Source organism: Xiphias gladius, chromosome 20 (assembly GCF_016859285.1).
Source record: "Xiphias gladius isolate SHS-SW01 ecotype Sanya breed wild chromosome 20, ASM1685928v1, whole genome shotgun sequence".
NCBI classification, from domain to species: Eukaryota; Metazoa; Chordata; class Actinopteri; order Istiophoriformes; family Xiphiidae; genus Xiphias; species Xiphias gladius.
In genome coordinates, this window is record NC_053419.1 from 22422930 (window position 1) to 22439531 (window position 16602).

General features: G+C 45.0%; 1 protein-coding gene across 1 annotated transcript in view; it reads right to left on the minus strand.

The window, feature by feature from the left end:
• Window positions 1-5632: 5632 nt before the first annotated feature.
• LOC120806351 (membrane-associated phosphatidylinositol transfer protein 2-like) overlaps window positions 5633-16602 on the minus strand; it is a 31131-nt gene continuing 20161 nt past the window's right edge. The window contains exons 12-26 of the mRNA XM_040157409.1: window positions 16356-16475; window positions 15210-15421; window positions 14635-14810; window positions 13976-14146; window positions 13694-13834; window positions 12983-13144; window positions 12598-12879; window positions 11967-12115; window positions 10134-10250; window positions 9705-9821; window positions 9414-9562; window positions 8635-8784; window positions 7676-7859; window positions 7464-7592; window positions 5633-6017 (exon numbers count right to left, since the gene is read on the minus strand). Of these exons, the coding sequence (XP_040013343.1) occupies window positions 5649-6017; window positions 7464-7592; window positions 7676-7859; window positions 8635-8784; window positions 9414-9562; window positions 9705-9821; window positions 10134-10250; window positions 11967-12115; window positions 12598-12879; window positions 12983-13144; window positions 13694-13834; window positions 13976-14146; window positions 14635-14810; window positions 15210-15421; window positions 16356-16475 (2628 nt within the window). The 3' untranslated portion in view covers window positions 5633-5648. The remainder of the gene's footprint in view (window positions 6018-7463; window positions 7593-7675; window positions 7860-8634; window positions 8785-9413; window positions 9563-9704; window positions 9822-10133; window positions 10251-11966; window positions 12116-12597; window positions 12880-12982; window positions 13145-13693; window positions 13835-13975; window positions 14147-14634; window positions 14811-15209; window positions 15422-16355; window positions 16476-16602) is intronic.

Consider the following 16602-nt stretch of genomic DNA (forward strand, 5'->3'; position numbering starts at 1 on the left):
ATGAGAAAGTCGATATCGCTCTGGTGTTTGTTCGTTACGTATACAGCCAGCAGTAGATTTGCGTATCATAGCGTTAAGGCTGGAAGCAGGGCTCTTTCTGAAGGTAACATAAGGTAACAAAATCCTAATTAACACGTTACGTCTCATTTGTTCAATCCGTTTATAAAAACTCAAGTGTAACGGCGGGTTACGTGGGACCTGCTGCCGGGCTCCCAGGTTAGCTGTCTCTTTCCCTGTTTCCAGCCTTTACGCTAAGCTAAGATAACCACATGTTCCCTTTAGCTTCATATCGAACTGAAATATACGTGAATGGCATTGATCTTTTCATCGAACTCTCTGCCGGAGAGAGAATTTTCGTATTTCCCAAAATGTCAAACTGCTCCTTTAACCACTAAATAACCCTCATAACCCGTGTCAGTAACTAAAACTAATACTGGACTGTTGAGTTCAAACCGAGCTGTAGATAAACACGTAGGTCTCTATTAATTTTTATCCAAAAGTGGCAATAATTGCAATAATCTCAAATATAACCAGCAGAGTGTTTTGATATATATTTCATTAAACAGTGAGGACGTAGTGGACAAAGTAACTGGTTTATTATTGTCAAGCACGATGGTCGAGAAGGTCCAATCTGACTGGATGACATGCAACAGCTTGTTAAACACAGCTGCTTCGGTCACGGGGTTTCAACTTTTTCATGCACCCACCGCTGACTGGAAAAACCAGTCACGAGTTGTATTTCAAAGGTTCTGTAAAATACTCCAGTTTGAAAAATAGGTACAGTAAGTCCTATAAAACGCTCAGCAGTTGTTGTAAAGAGACAGCAGAGGTCCACAGCAGCTCCAATAGAAACAGTTTTCCACGAGATGTGACTGCACAGCTGACTGTCGGTGATGTGTGTGATTTCAGACTGTGGAAATGCCTGTAGCTCGTGTCGGTGTAGATTGTGCCCCTGCTGCGATAGTGGTTATCTTCGCCTGAATGTGACTGGAACGATAATATTGCACCGGTAAAAACAAAAAACCTTCCTGCGTTGGTCCGTCGCCTTAATGACCGCCAAAGTGACAAATAAAATGCTACATATTTCAAATATATTTCACCTGAAATTTCCATAGTAACATCATGATCTTTAGGTAAATAAATAACTCTCAACCATATAGGTCCTACATATACATCTTTACATTATGTACACTGACGCATCCATGGCTCCTGAACGCCTCTCAGGATCCGAACGGGGAGACATTCAACTCAGCAGCCAAACGGCCGAAGGGGAACATTATGTTTGTATCCAAAAACCCTGCCACCCACGGCACAACAGGAACTCAACGCAAAGGTCAGTTTGCAAAACAGCTTATTGTATTGTGATTACAGAAACTCACTCGACCTCTGCCCTCGGTTAAAAGCTTTTACGACGGAATCATTTTTTTTTTCTGTTAAAGCCATTTTTCCCTTTCTCAGACATGGACAACATCAGATTAAAAAGATGTGGTCACCAAAAACCCAAATCTGAAGGCCCCTCAGTACAAATACGCCTCCCATCCTTAGTGTAGTAAAAGCTTGGATGCGGTTTAAATCAAGGGGGCTTCAAACAGACATGAGACAAAGGTACTGTGCAGAAAGGGGACAGTTGCATGCTGGTTTTCTAAACACCATGGGAATTTAGTCATTGTGGTCTGGCCCACGATTCTGGCCGAACCACACCAACGCGGTTAAGTGCAATCAAGGGACTTAAAACAAAAAATCTTTACCGCCCGATTGCCGCGATTAGCAAAACAGCGACTGCTAGCAGATAATTAGACGTACTTTTCAATGTTGCCAATTTTCCGAAATCTAAACAAATATAGGTTTAAAAAATATCTGGGCTCGAGTTGCAGCCCACGGCATAACTCACTGACCCCATGGCCACGAGACTTTACATCCCCCAAAGCAGTATGGGAACTGTAGTTTTAAGTGGTGGTGGGGGAGGGGGCACAGTTGTCTCAGTGTCAGACTTTGAAAACCCCTAATCCAAACACTTCTCTGGTCTGTCGACTGTTTGGCACATTTACTTGCATTATTTTAATATCCTGACAGACGTGTGCGTACCTGCACGTACAGAATACCCTGGAATAAATAAAAGGTGTCGTGCACTACCGAGGTGTTCAAATGCAGCAACATGAGATGGTAACTAGAGCAGTGGATGTTTCCACTGTAAACTAGTGCAAAAAAACAACGATGAGGTTACACAGTTGACTCACTACAGTATTAGAGAATGATTTTGGCTTTTGCGGTGGGCCCCAGACGCCGCCGCTCACACACAGAGCGGGAAACAGACGCGCCCCCGCGCGGCGTGGAAGCTGGGCAGAAAACAACAGCATAGTAAAATGAAAGGGAACGAGAGGTACGGCCGCTCCACGCACCCCGAATCCAAAAGCTTCCATGGGTTTAAAGGGATAGGTTCGCAACTTTTCAATCCGTCTCAAGCCGCGAGTCAAGTGCCCGTTCGATCGCTGAAACAGGTTTTACTGGCTGTAATCATCCCTGCTGTTCACACTGGCTTTGAAGTGACCCTTTGCTCAGGCGTTTCCTGTGTAACTGACTGGGGACAAAACCCACGGTTCTCTTTCTGTGCAAAACATGTACTGAAAAAGTTTATCGGAAGCTAATACGAGGCTTCTGCAAGGCAAGCGTTCGGGCACATTTTTTGGATTTTAATTAAAGTGTTTTGTCAAAACTTCATACGCCATCACCCAGAGACTGAAGTTAGCGGAGCGGAGCAATAACAACTGACAATGTGTGTCTCATTTCAAAAGCCCTGCGCAGAGTGGGGGATAATGGCGGGTTTGGCTGGTGCCGACGTTGAGAGAGGACGGCCCCTCTGCTGCTGGAGATTAAACTTTTAACAGACATTTCACAGCGGAGCACTGCTTCTTTTTTTTTCCTCCTCTTCTTTTCCCCTCTTACCCAAGAGTACTTTGACTGACTGCTGGTTTCCAAAAGATATTTATTCAGTGATACTGGACAGTAAATTACACTTTCATTGCTTCATTCTCACACAGGCAAAAGACTGTAAGATGCTTCCACATTAATGCAGTTAACGTTTTTTAAATTAAAAAACATCAGACGGCGAGTTTAATTAAGAGCCGTTATCTCAACGGCAGGCTATTCTTTCATATTTCGTTGAGTTCACTATGGGCACGACCGCTTTCCTGTTTTAGTCAGCCGAGAATCTGTTTGGAGTTGGGAACCACTTCTAAACCGAAAAATGACCCCGTGAATCGGATTCGAACCTAAACGAATCAAATCGTGTTCGTGACTCCCACCCTTGAACAGTCCGAATTAGAAAAACCACTGATCTTCCACGGTGACAGCACTTTTAGTGGGAAATCTCCCTCCGTGTGTTACCACCCCTCCACTGCAAGTCAGCAAGCAATCGCTGTGTGTGGAAACCCAAAGAGGTCGTTTTGTACTAGAAAGACTTGAACTTCTTGGAGACACACACTTGATCCGTCTAACTCAGACTGCTGAACCTTCGCCTTAGTTTCATATCGAGTTTCGAATGCCCTGAATGCATTTTTTTTGTGCATTTGAAACGGTACGAATGGGAGAGATGATTACAGGAAGCAAAACCTGTTTCGGTGTACATACCCTATGTGCACCTGACTATTGTTTTAGGACAGACTTGGAAAAACCCTATCCTTGAATGAGCGAGGGTGGCGTGGGTGGACAGTCGGACTTACTCTGTGCACATTGTCTGTGTTTTTGGATTGGAGATGTGAGGTGGCTTCTTCTTCTTCTTCTTCTTCTTCTTCTACGTCCCCTTTGAATGAAAATACGCAGCTCAGTAGACAGAAGCAACGAAAGGATGATCCACCGCCGAAAGGATCAGTCCAGCCTTTTCGCTGAATCTCTCCGGTCCACGTGGTGAAAATACTGACAGATCGCCAGGTCGGCGTGAGAGGAAATCCTGCCTCCGCCCCCACCGAGCGTCCAGCCTGACCCGCCACAGGCTCCTCCGCAGGTCGAACACCAGGTCCATCCGGTGCCATATCCTCCGAGCAAAGAAAAGCAAAAAAAGCCGGGGAACGGCTCACGAGTGTCTACCAGCAGCAGCACATGTGGGGAACAGAACTCTGCCCACAGGTGGCTCAGAGGTATTGCAAGCAGATGAATATATAAAGGGATCGTTGCTGTGCAGTCTTTGTACAGAGTTTCAGTTGCTGCTTTAATGCTGCATGCCCTGGTTTTTTCTGCTTCCTGTTCCATCTGTGGATTAAGTGTCTCGTTGGATTTTAAGGCCTTGGGCGGCCCAGAGGCCACACTGAAAGCGAATCACACCACAGAGTCTCACACGCGCCGGAGTGAAAACCGGAGCTAGCAGTTTGACTCAGACATAAGTAAAAGCAGCGCGTCGGTGACGAACACAATAGTTCTGTGACAATATATTTCAGGATTTCCCCTCCAGCTCTCACGTGTTTAAAGGATCCGTTCAGCCCACTTTTAAAAAAAAATAAATACGTATTTTATCAGTTACCTCGTGTGGTATCTACGTCTGCAGGCACTTTTTGTTTTATGTGCCCCGTTTTTGAGATGTCAGTCTCTGCGTCCACCCCAACGCAATGTTTTGTTGTGCTCACTGGAAAAACACATCTGAAGCTGCAGTGATCGATATTTTTGTATTAACAACGCATCAAATGACTATGTGCGGTTGTTTTGTTTGTTTGTCTGTGTCGTCGCAAAATCCCTTTTCTTTGATTTGCTCATGTTTCTGTTTGTTTCGTCTGTTTTACAGTTGCTTAAAGTTTATACTGAAGCTCACCATGCTACTAGCGATTTAGAAACAAACGACTGTATATTGTGAGAGGCAGAAATGTCAGACAGATATCTCACGTCCCGGACAAATAAAAGCAAAGCTATCCGTACGGCTAAATACCACAAAAGGTAAAAGGGGGAAGTATATTTTTTTGACCCTTTGAAGATTTCCCAGTTTTCGTCTTTCCCTCCTCTGCGGTACTTCTTTTCTCTTCGTCCATCGTGAGGGTTTTCTTTACGTACGTATCGCCAGTCCTTGCTGGGGCGGAGTGTCTGGAAGGTGTCGCTCAGCCGACACCGGGACAGAGACAGAGGTGAAAGTCAGCGGCTTTTCGCCCTGGCTGCCAAACTGACGTGGCCCTAGAAAGCCGTGCCTGACTGTTTGAAGATGAATCTGGCTCTGCGGTTTGTCCTGAGCTCATGAGCGTGAATGCTTGGGACAGTCTGTTCTATGTGTGTGTGTGTTCAGAAAGGGGAGAGGGAGGGGATCCCGTTGTACGAGATTAGTTTAAGGCTTACAATATTTATAATTAATCCTTCCTTCTCATTTTTTTAATACTTAGTGATGCACCCTATAAAAGTATTACCGTAAAAGAGTCATGCTACAGAATTGTCTTTTGTTTGCCGGAACTTTGCCTGATTAGTCCACTCCTCCTGGACAGCTTCCTCTTTATCCCCTCCTTTCCTACTCTCTTCCGATCCAGTGAAGTGTGTTGTTTACGCTATATCCCTCAGCTATCTTTTATTTCTAAAATACAAACCCTCCATCCGCTTCCTCTCTTCATCCACCCTTCGTCTTAGTCTAGAGATCATGGTGGTTCAGGCCGGGTCCTTTAACACCATAGCCCCTTTCTGAATTATTTAGGGCCGAGTAGCCCCCCGCTGCCCTCCTTGGTGCTCCCGCTGCGGCCCCAGCACCCCGCAGCTATACTCATACTCCTCTGGGTTGCTGGCGCGACCCCCCGTTCCCGCTCCATCTCGCACTGGCTCTGCGTGCGCTCAGTCCGGCCCGGCTGGCCGGGGGAGGGGGACCCCGCTCCGGCGGGCTGCTGAGAGGAGATGGTGCGAAAGATGTGGTTGCGTTTGCGGAGGAAATCTCCTCCGGCCGCACCCAGGCCAAAGCTGCCCTTGCGGAGGACCATGCGGTTGCTGGCGGACTTGGCAGGACGAGACCTCTGGTTGTACTCCAGCTGGGACAGGTGGGAAGCGTAGCCGTCCGAGATGAACTGGAAGAAATACATGATCGATCAGATTTGGTGTAACAATCCCTTACGGACAGCTAGAAGGTCCCAATACACAAAATAATGATAAAATCTTTCTATATTCCCAAAATAATTCAATATAACAAAAAAAGTATTTTTACTCAAGTACTATACTAAAGTACAATTGAAGTACTTGTACTTTATATGAGTATTTTCATTTTAAGCTGCTTTATACTTGTACTCTACAACATTTCATTTAAAAAAAAAAAAATGTTAAAAAAAGAACTGTCAGCCAATATACTGTTATTGGATTTTTTTAAACTCCCAAAAATCCAGTATCAGTCGGGATGTAAGCTGAACCAGTGGTTTCCAACTTTTTGGGATTGTGACTAAAAAGCAGCGTCTAGTTGAAGCCCCCCTCAGATGTGTATGAGTTGTTTGCAATTCTACCAAAAGGACATTTCACATCTAGACTGATGGTCTCGTGAGGTAAAGTTATCGGTCCACAAGCAAAGAATAGAGAAACTACTGAAAAATAATATCTACTTGTGCAGCAGAAAAAGTTCTTCTTTTGTCTTCCATTAATTACGACCCCTCAAATTTATCTTGTGACCCTTTGAGGGGGCCCGACCCCTGGGTTGGGAACTACTGGACTGATCCATCCGCCTGTATATAAAGTAGTTGAGGCTTTTTGCATGGATGCATCAGTAGTAATGATCTAATAATGTCAGATATAATAATATATAAGTCACCGGAGACATTTCACCGCAGAATAAGGTACTTTTACTTTTGATACTTTAAGAACATTTTGCTGATAATACCTCTGTACTTTTACTTAAGTAGGACTTTGAAATGCAGGACTTTAGTTAGTAATGGAGTATTTTTACATCGCGGTATTGATACTTTTACTCCTGGGACCCGCTTCATCGGTAACATCAGCATCTTCCAGTGACCCTCAACCCTCCTCAGTCGAAGCACCTTTTGCTCCACGTTTGCTCCACCGCTTCCTTCCTTACCTGAAGTTCCAGCTGCTGATGTTATCCAGTTGTTTTTGGTTTTTCAGAGGGCTGAATGAGTCGCAGATGTTTCAGTGTTTTCTGGCTCCATCCATAATCGACTCTTTAGAGCTATTAGCAAAGGCTGAATCCCCCGCGAGTCCCCGACTGTGATAGCAATGTCTCATTCTGATTGGCTGTCGTGCATGTTAAGTACCAGTTGGTGGGGTAAATTAAAAGACGTTTACACACAGTTAGTTGTGTGATAGGTCTTTCCAACAAAGCCGATGGTTAAAATGTTCATTATGATGAACTAACTTGCATATTCTTGACAACTGATTTACCACACAGACTTCACGAAACAACAATAATGTGCACTCACTTTCCGCTGCGTTGTACTGCAGTAATTGTGGCCACATGAATATGATTTGTGAAATATTTCGAGGGGTCTGTGCTGACAGGATTTATGCCTTACCTGACACTGGTGCTGCATTCTCTTTGTGGGCCTTCCCACAATGTAGATATGGAACGGAGGCAGGCCGATAGACGTGTACACTGAGATGTCCTTGGTGGAGCCGTACGCTGCAAAGATCCTCATGTGGGCCTGATCAAAGAGCGAGGTCAGCTTTTAGACACTTCAAGTACTTTCTTACGTCGCCGGCCCAAACACACACCAGCCTCCCTTACCTCGTTGATGAGGGATTTGAGGAAGTTGGCCTTGTGTCGGAGCGGGTCGTGCACCAGCCCGTCGCAGAAGGAGACGATGCCGTGAGGAAAGTTATGCTGAGAGAGCCAGGCCACCACGCGCTGCTTCTGCATGTCAGGCCGACCCGTTACATACACTATCAAATAGCCCAAGTCCTGCCAGTACCTGCAAATGATAACGACGATGAAGAGTGCACGCTGAGAGGAAGAGGCTCATTGATAGATTAAACAGGTTTGAGGATTGAAAGCCGTTTTAAAAAGATACGTCTTCAATTTCTTTTTAAAAGTAACAAGCAAGTTTGATTGAAGCATTCTTATCCAAAGCGACTTACAAGTATGGTCAGTTAAGAGGGAATTGAAATAAATACATGCGGTGAAAAAGAGTTCTGCGACCTTGTTAAAATGACAAATACAATTGAGTCTGAAATCAATTTGAGACTGAATCTGTTTGGTGAGACAGCAAAACATTGAGCGAAGCTTCTCTAAATGAAAACTTAATTTACTCATCCAACTACTGATATCAATGAGACAATAATAAGAACAATCAAAGAACAAAGCAGAGTCAAAGAAGAGTTGTCTGGGGAAACAGAGATACACAATCATGTATCTTCCACATTACAATGATATTTGACTACAGTGACTGATAATGTTGCCCAGAGGAAGCATGTATGAGGAAAAAAGAACAGGGCCCAGAATGCTTCCTGGATGAAACCCATAATCAATGTCAAGTCTAAAATATCTTTATATATCACATCAGTGTCACATCAACTGCACCCAGGCCATCAGAGAAGTTTGAAAAATGCTGTAATCACACGAAATGTCTGCATGTAGTGGTTACAAAAAGCGGTTATACAGTTTGCTGTATAATGAAGTTAACTAGAGAACTGCTGTACATATTATTGCAGAAGAGCCCTACAGGGAGTTCAGGGTACGATCCTTACCTGACCACATCCACAGCTCCAGCTCGAACTTTTGGGTCGCTGCCCATGATTGACACGCTGGCAGCAAATGACCCGTCAATACTGAATACAACAAACTCTGTTCCCCGTGGTAAAATAGTAAGATAGCTGTCTGCAAACGTGTGGTCGCCCCTGGTGGAGGAACAGCAGCGGGAAGGAGAAAAAGACAGGAAAAAAAAGTTATTGTGAACAGCGAAGATGTTGAAGTCAAATATACGCTTAGTGGCCACTTTATTAGGTCCACCTCTCTGGTACTGGGTGGGACCAGCCCTTAGACCCCTGAACAGCCTGTATTCTCTGTGGCATTGATTTTTACAAGGTGCTGGAGATAAATTTGTTGGCCATGCATTCCATTCCACCAAAACCCAAAGGTGTTCTATGGGATTCAGATCCGGTGACCGTGGAGGCCACTGGAGAACTCATCGTCATGTTTGCGGAAGCAGCTTGAGATGACGTGTGCTTTCTGACATGCAGCGTTATCACGCTGGAAGTAGCCATTAGAAGATGGGTTGACTGTGGCCATGAAGGGGAAGCACTTGGTCAGTGAAAAGACTCAGGTAGGCCTGTGGCATTCAAACCTCGCTCAGTTGGGATTGAGGGGCCTAATGAACCACTAGTACTGGCTTCATGCTTTTATGGACTGATTGGCTGAAAGTGGCCACTGAGTGCACATTTTTATGTACATTTTTATTGTCATATTATTAACATATGATAATAAACAACATTTTTCTCTGATGTGAAAAAACAATGACTTAGCATACCTGACCACCATTTTGACAGGATACACACCGATACCGAGCCGTTTGCTCTCGGGGATCATATAAGAGACACGGCCACTGCTGTTGGTGAGCTCCGTGTCAAAGTACACCCACTCTCCAGAAGGAGGCTGGGTCATGATGTGGATGTCAATCTGCAAGAAAAAAGAAAAAACAACCCAAAACCAACAGATATTTTCAACACGGCACTTTGCTGAATGACCTTAATGACACAGATGGAGAGATGATTACATAACTCGTCTTTTTTTGGTTCATCGCAGCTGAATGTGCCATTACCTTCTCTCCAGTGAGGGTAACCATGTCCAGAGGGCCGTACATGAAACGTCCCGTCACCATCTGGGCTCCGTCCTCCGTGAACACAGCGTCATTTACACGATGGTTCGCTGTCACGTTCTGATAAGATAGGACAAGATAAGGCTTTATAGGTCCCTAAGGGATAATTCACGTTACAGCAGCACAGAGACAGGTTAAGAGGAAAGAAAAGCAAATAAGGACAATAGGGAGCTGACTTTTTTAATGTCATCTCTGTTTTCTTTAATATTTTATATTTTCTTTAATATGCACTGGGAGTACTGTGAAAGTTAACAAAACAAAAGTGAGTAAAAAAATAAGCTATTGCATGTCAGTTTAAAAAAGCTCTGCATTTCCTCTCGGCGCCAAACAATTTCTGTAGGAGATGCACTCAAAAACCAAGAGGGATCTTACTCTAATTTTAACATGAGTCCTCTTGCGGAGCCACTTCTCACGAGGTTTGGATGGAGTGAATTCGGACACTTCTTTACCATCCAGCTCCAAAATACTGGAGTTCTCGTGTCTCATCACCTAGGAAGAAAAGGACATCTAAATAAACAACATTTTTAGTCTGTCTCTGTTTCATACTCAAGCCTGCCTCGGCTCTCCACAGTGCAGCCAAAGCTACTCTGCCAGTGCATTTTAAAATGACCAATAAAGTTGATGACAGATTGCTGCAGCTTCCCGTTAGCCTTGGCTGAGGGGTCCAGCGCAACAAGGTTTGTGGCTTTGTCCTCCATTAACTGTGCTGAACTCTAGATAGCTGCTGGACCTGAAGAAGGGATAACTGTGACGAGTAAATCTACTTATAAACTACTGAAATGGTTGAAGAAATTGATATAGACTCCAGGAATTTTGCACTATTACTTTAATGAAATGAAAGAAGTGGATAAAGCTGCAGTCTAAGAGTCTCCAGCCACGCAGGCAGCTCTGTGAGGTTGTACTCTCAGCTAAATGCTCACTTCAGCATGCTAACATGGCGATGTTTACCAGCTCCACCATTCTAGTGTGAGAGCAGGCTAACGTTTGTCAATTAGAACCAAACACGAACACAAAGTGCAGCTGAAGCTCATGGAAATCTCATTATTTTTTCAGATATTTGGTCATGGATTCATTGAAATGTTGACCCGATGATGGCAGTGGATGAAAGACACCTGGATATGCTAGCTGTAGTACTTCAGTAGAAACTAGGATACTGTAACATGTAAACAACTTAAACACGTCTCTGATCATTCTCTGCCTTGCTCGCAGGTGTGTCATCAACTCAAGTTACATAGTAATTAGTCAGTAAAACAAGTAAAGTACAAGTAAACAAGTCTTGTTTTCCATTACTGGCGATCAGACGCAGACGCTGAATGCAGCAGAGAGTTCAGAGTTTAGACAGCCAGGAAACAAAATGTGTTCATTCTTAACTGTTGATGTAACTCAGTCAGTACAGAAATGAATGGTTGAGATGTTCAGGTATCAAGACTCGCCTGCACACAGACAGTAAGAAACCTGGATAACGTTAGAATCACGTAAACAGGGATATGAATTACCTGATTTCTCATGTTAAGTGTTAACACGATATCCCAAATACGGTCAAAACCAGGATAGGGATCAAAACCGGGATATTAATGTACCTATAAACATACTCAATGTCAACCTGCTAGTGGCGCTAGAGCCGAAAGTCAGAGGATCGCCAAAGTCAGTTAGATTCACTCTCTGTCTGGAAGCATGAATGTCTACATAAAATTTGTGCCAATCCATCTTGTCGATGTAGAGAGTTTTTAGAGGGTAATTGACAATTGAGGACCTCCTCAAAAACCACATAGTGCATCTCAGGGGTCTAATCCTTAAATTAAAACTGTGACCTGCTGGGCTTCCTGAAAAGTCAGGCATTCATGAAAGTCGTCAGGCCACCACGGGTATCTGTACCAAGGTTCTTGACAATCTGTCCGACAGTTGTTGAGACATTTCACATAAACCAAAACATCAACCTGCTGGTGGTACTAGCGGAAAAGAAATGGATCACCAAAGTCGGTAGGATTCATCCTCTGGGGAATATTACTGTCGACCCAATTTCATGGCAATCCATTCAATAGTTGCTGAGATATTCAGTCTGGAGCAAAGTGACGGACCGACCCACGGCATTCCCTTCCCTAGAACCACGCCGTTAGCCTGACTAACAGACACTATTCTTTTAACAACTTGAAACATCTAGGTGACCACAGCTGCAAAAGTCATTAATAGCGAGACTCTACGCACCTGTCTCAGTAGGAAGGAAACGACGTCTGTAGACTCCCAGTAGGAGGCGTGGAACAGATGAGGCAGAGCCACTGTTGGAAATGCTGTCAGGGCGTCAGGACAGTACAGGGCGTAGTCCATCCTCTTACTGCCCCACCACCGAGAGGCAACTGCAGCAGGGAAGGAACGAGGAAAACGTGGAAAAAAGACAGACAGGGCGAGTTTAGGGATCAGCGCATCCAGGATCGTGATCTATCTCTTTCCGCTGCAGAGCTACGTTCTGCTCATGTAGAGATGAACGGCTCAGGATGATGATAAACTGGAGGAAGTTAAAAGATAACACAGTTTCAAGGGTTTCACTAGGAGGCACTAGACTCCGAGCTAGGAGTAAACTCGAAGAGTGAAGAGTTGTAAAGAGGTTTGACACGCACACTCGCAAGAGAGCAACAGCTCAGACTCCATGAGAAGCTCGGTTCTCATGAGACTGGGCCGAGGAGAAGTCACACCGTAAGGTTTACGGGTCTCGTATGTGATTTTTGGAAACAGGACTACTGAGGAGGCCTAGGCAAGAGAAAGAAGGAAAAAGCTCAGGGAATGAGGATGGAGCCTAGCGTCCTTCCCCCATGTCCTCATACTACAGCTTCCATGGTACCTTGTCCTATGTTCTTCAGCACCCTGGGTGACGGGGGTGGCGAGCTGATGTCGGTGATGTCGGACGTGACATCCGTGAGGTCAGAGGTAATGTCAGAGGACATGTCAGAGCTAATGTCCGACCTCTGCTCCGACTCCACACCGTTGTCTCTCGGGAACACCTGACGGACTTTCCTGACTTTCTTGCGCAACCGAGGGGAAGGGTTCCGAGTGGCAAATTTATTGTAGGGCAGAGCCAGGTGGGACAGCAGACTGGGCCTTTTAGTGTGGCTCGCCACGTGTGCTGAGGGGATGTTTGTAGGGAGTAAATGATAACGTCAATATATAAATAGTCACCTTGAAAACCAAAACTTGGGTTAGACACAGGAGATTAGAGGTTAACTTACTCGTGGCGATGTTGGAGGCGGTGTAAGAGTCGGCTAAGCCTGACACCTGGCTGGCTATGCTGGCCTCGCTGGCCCTGCGGTTGCAGCGAAGGTGAGGGACCCCTGGTGATGTGGACGATGGATACTGGCCGTCGACGAAAATATGTGAGTGAAGAGCATCCGCTGCAGAGGCAGAAGAGGGGAGTCAGAGTCATATTCTCCACTGCAAATATGAACGAACACGGTAGAGAAAAGATGAATAATTAATGACTGTGACAAATCATCACCTTGTTGATACGGCAAGAGGTGCAATGATTAATCAAGTAGTCGATTAAGGGATCGTTAATCGATAACTGTTTTGATAACCCATTAATCATTTTAGTCATTTTTCAAGATAAAAATGCTTTCAGCTTTTAAAACGTGAGGATTTGCTACTTTTCTTTGTCATATAAACAGTAAATTAAACGATGAATGTTTCCAGTCCTTATGCTAAGCGTGTTTCCTAAAATTTTGAACCAGTCCTTCGACTTGGTAAATACAATGTCATTACACCCAATACAACTGATGGCCAAAACTATGTAAACAAGACTCAGGTTGTAATAAACCAGGATTTCCCATTTGAAATAAGCCAAAGGTTGCATCAGAAAAACAAGCAGGAGGGAGATAAAAGAGATAAAGGGAGCAACAGGACTGACAGACTGTGATGGAAAGACAAAGCTAACAGAAACACACTCTCCGTGTGGAGCTGCGAGGCCTGCCAGTTGAGGACGGGCACAGGGATGGAGGTCTCATTGACGGTGCTTTCCTGGCAGCGTTGGGGCGCTGCACCACTAGACTCCATCAGAAGCTGAGGGTTACTCTGCACAGTCTCAACTAGGAAACCAGATGGAGCGAGGAAGGAAGAGACGAGAGATATAAAAGCTCGTAAACAATAAAGACTCGCCCATATGTAGTGTAGAAATAGTAGTATTGCAATGAAATGTGTCATGATGTATGTGTGTGAACGGAGCTCACCCAAGAGAGCTGAGTGTCCATCACCCAGAGGAAAGCGCTGATAGCGGGGGACGCTAAAGGGAGGCAGCAGGTGGAACCTCTTGTCCAGGAGAGGCTCGAGGCGCGAGGCCGAGGGGTCGGCTGGATGGAACAGGTTGTAAAGCTGCTGACAGGCTGGACGCAAAGCCGACACTGGAGAGGAGAGAGAAACACAAGGAGAGTTAAGCTGCCTTTCTGCACGACCAGAGCCTGCGACTGTTACGTTCACACTGTACTGCGTGGATCAAGTGAAGCTACTAATCAAGACCCTGCTAACCCACTGCTTGTTTGTAAATATAGCTTAGGCTGAAAAGTAGTGTTTCACTGCACCATCTGGTTTAAAGTTTCAAGTCTCCCGCACCTTTAATCGCACCCAGCAGTGATGTAACGGTGTACTAACACACCCCAGAGCACACTTCTACATCACCAGAGCCAGGTGAGAACTGAATATATATAAAGGAGTAGTTTGATTTTCTGGGGAAAATGCTTATTTTGCTTTCTTTCCGAGAGTTAGATGAGAAGATCCAACCTTTTGTTTTTAAAGCTACAGTATTTGCTTTATTAGATACACGAGGAACATCATAAAAAAAAATAGGAATAAAAGGAAGGTGCAAAAGAAGGGGAGAAAAACCCTTGCTCACCATCTAACGCGGGCACCACAGTCTTCCTCAGTGCAAGCACCAACCCCAGAGGAGAGCCGAAGAGGAAGAAGTCAGTCACCTCGAAGTCGAACTTTCCCAGGGAGCCTCCCTCCAACATAGTGCTGTTGCTGGAGCGCCGTGACCCGGGCTCCCCGTGCAGCACGCTGGAGTGAAGACTGATCGGAGGGAAGAGTGTGAAATTTGCCAATGAAACCTTTGTTTCATGAAAGATTTGTTGACAACCCTTTTTTTTCATAACGAAAACAAGCCTACAACTAAATAAAAAGTTACCTTTGGAAACCAAAAAACATGACAAAATGAATTACGCTTGTTGTCAACAAAATGAAAGCTAAATGATGATGTGAAAGACGAATGAACAGACAAATGAAGTCTTTACAGTTTTACTGCCTGCATGCATCTGTGCATGAATCACACACTGTAGCTCCTGATCAGTTCAACCGCCCAAAATACCTGCTGCTCAGAAGCTGATTTAGCAGCTAGGTCTGTAAAGAGCTTACGTGGGCTGAAATCTGTGGCGGAGTTTTGTGATGTTTGTGCCCATTTCTGCGTCTCACCTGGACAGGAAGGCTTGGTGGTGTTTGATGGTGTCCAGCTCGTACGTTGAGGAGTCGCTACGCTTGCGCGGAAGTTGTTTCTTGGGGTCGTCGGGCCCCGAGCAGCGAGGGATGTCGATGTTGCTGCGGCTGAGATGCCGGCTTCCTTCGAGGGAGGGTGAGGACGGAGAGATGCTGTTTATGACAATACCTGGAGAGAGAAGGTCTGTGTCCTGAAAGACAGAGATGGAGAGGGCGAAAAGAACCTGGTCAGGCTTGAAACCTTAAGCGGTGTTCTGAATTTTATGTTGTCTACAGTTTTACGGGTTGAGTTCTTAGCTACGCTAGTTGCGTGGCTCAAAGGATGGCATGTCAGCCCGTCAGTCCACCACTTTCAGTTCAGACTGAAATATCTCAAAAACTATTGGATGGATTGCTATGACATTTGGTACAGACATTCAGGGGCTCCGGAAGATGAATCCTATTGACTTTGGTGATCCCCTGACTTTTCCTCTAGCGCTACCAACGGGTCAAACATTTCACCGACCCGAGGATTTTGTATGGCCGTGGCTCCCAGAGGATTAATTCTATTGACTTTTTGAAGTTAACATATTTGGTTGATGATCCACTGAGTTTCCATCTAGTGCCGCAACGAATTCAAAATTTTAATTCGTCCAAAGCTTTGGTTTATGACCAAATACCTACAAAAACCTGCAAAATGCCGCTCCCATTAGCCTCAGCTATACTTTGTGTTTAGTGCTGATCAGTATCGGTTTCAATCTCTGCTCTCTGGGAAGCGCCACAGGTTTCCGTCCACCAAAACAACCCTGTTTAAGAAACGCTTTTTTCATGCTTTTTCATATCCTTGCTATATATGCAGATCTTCACTGTCTAGGAATACTGTTGTTATTATTATTTATTGTGTAATATGCCTTGTCTTCCTATATGTTTTGCTGTTGACACTGCTACTCTACCGAAAACTAATCCCACCAACTCCCTGGCCATTAAAATGAAGTTAAGTGAAGCAAATGTTAGCATGTTAACATGCTAATCTAACATGATGAACATGATAAACATTATACCTGTTATCATCACGTTAGCATTGTCACTGTGCATTGCTGTGCCTAAGTACGTCCTCACAGAGCCGCTAGCATACCAGACCGATACCTGCACACTGATGGTGCTGCCCCGTCTGCTGCTGTTTTGGCTTTCTGACACCGTCACAGAGCTGCTGCACAGAGCGTCAAATCCCAGGATACCCCCAACACAGTCCCCGATGACACACACCTGCATTATAGAGGACCAAGCACAAAAACATGAATACACACACAGAAATCTGCTCCATCTGTACGTCCACCACCAAGCCACTGAGGCCGAAATATCGAGGCAAATCTGATGCAGAAATATGCAAAAT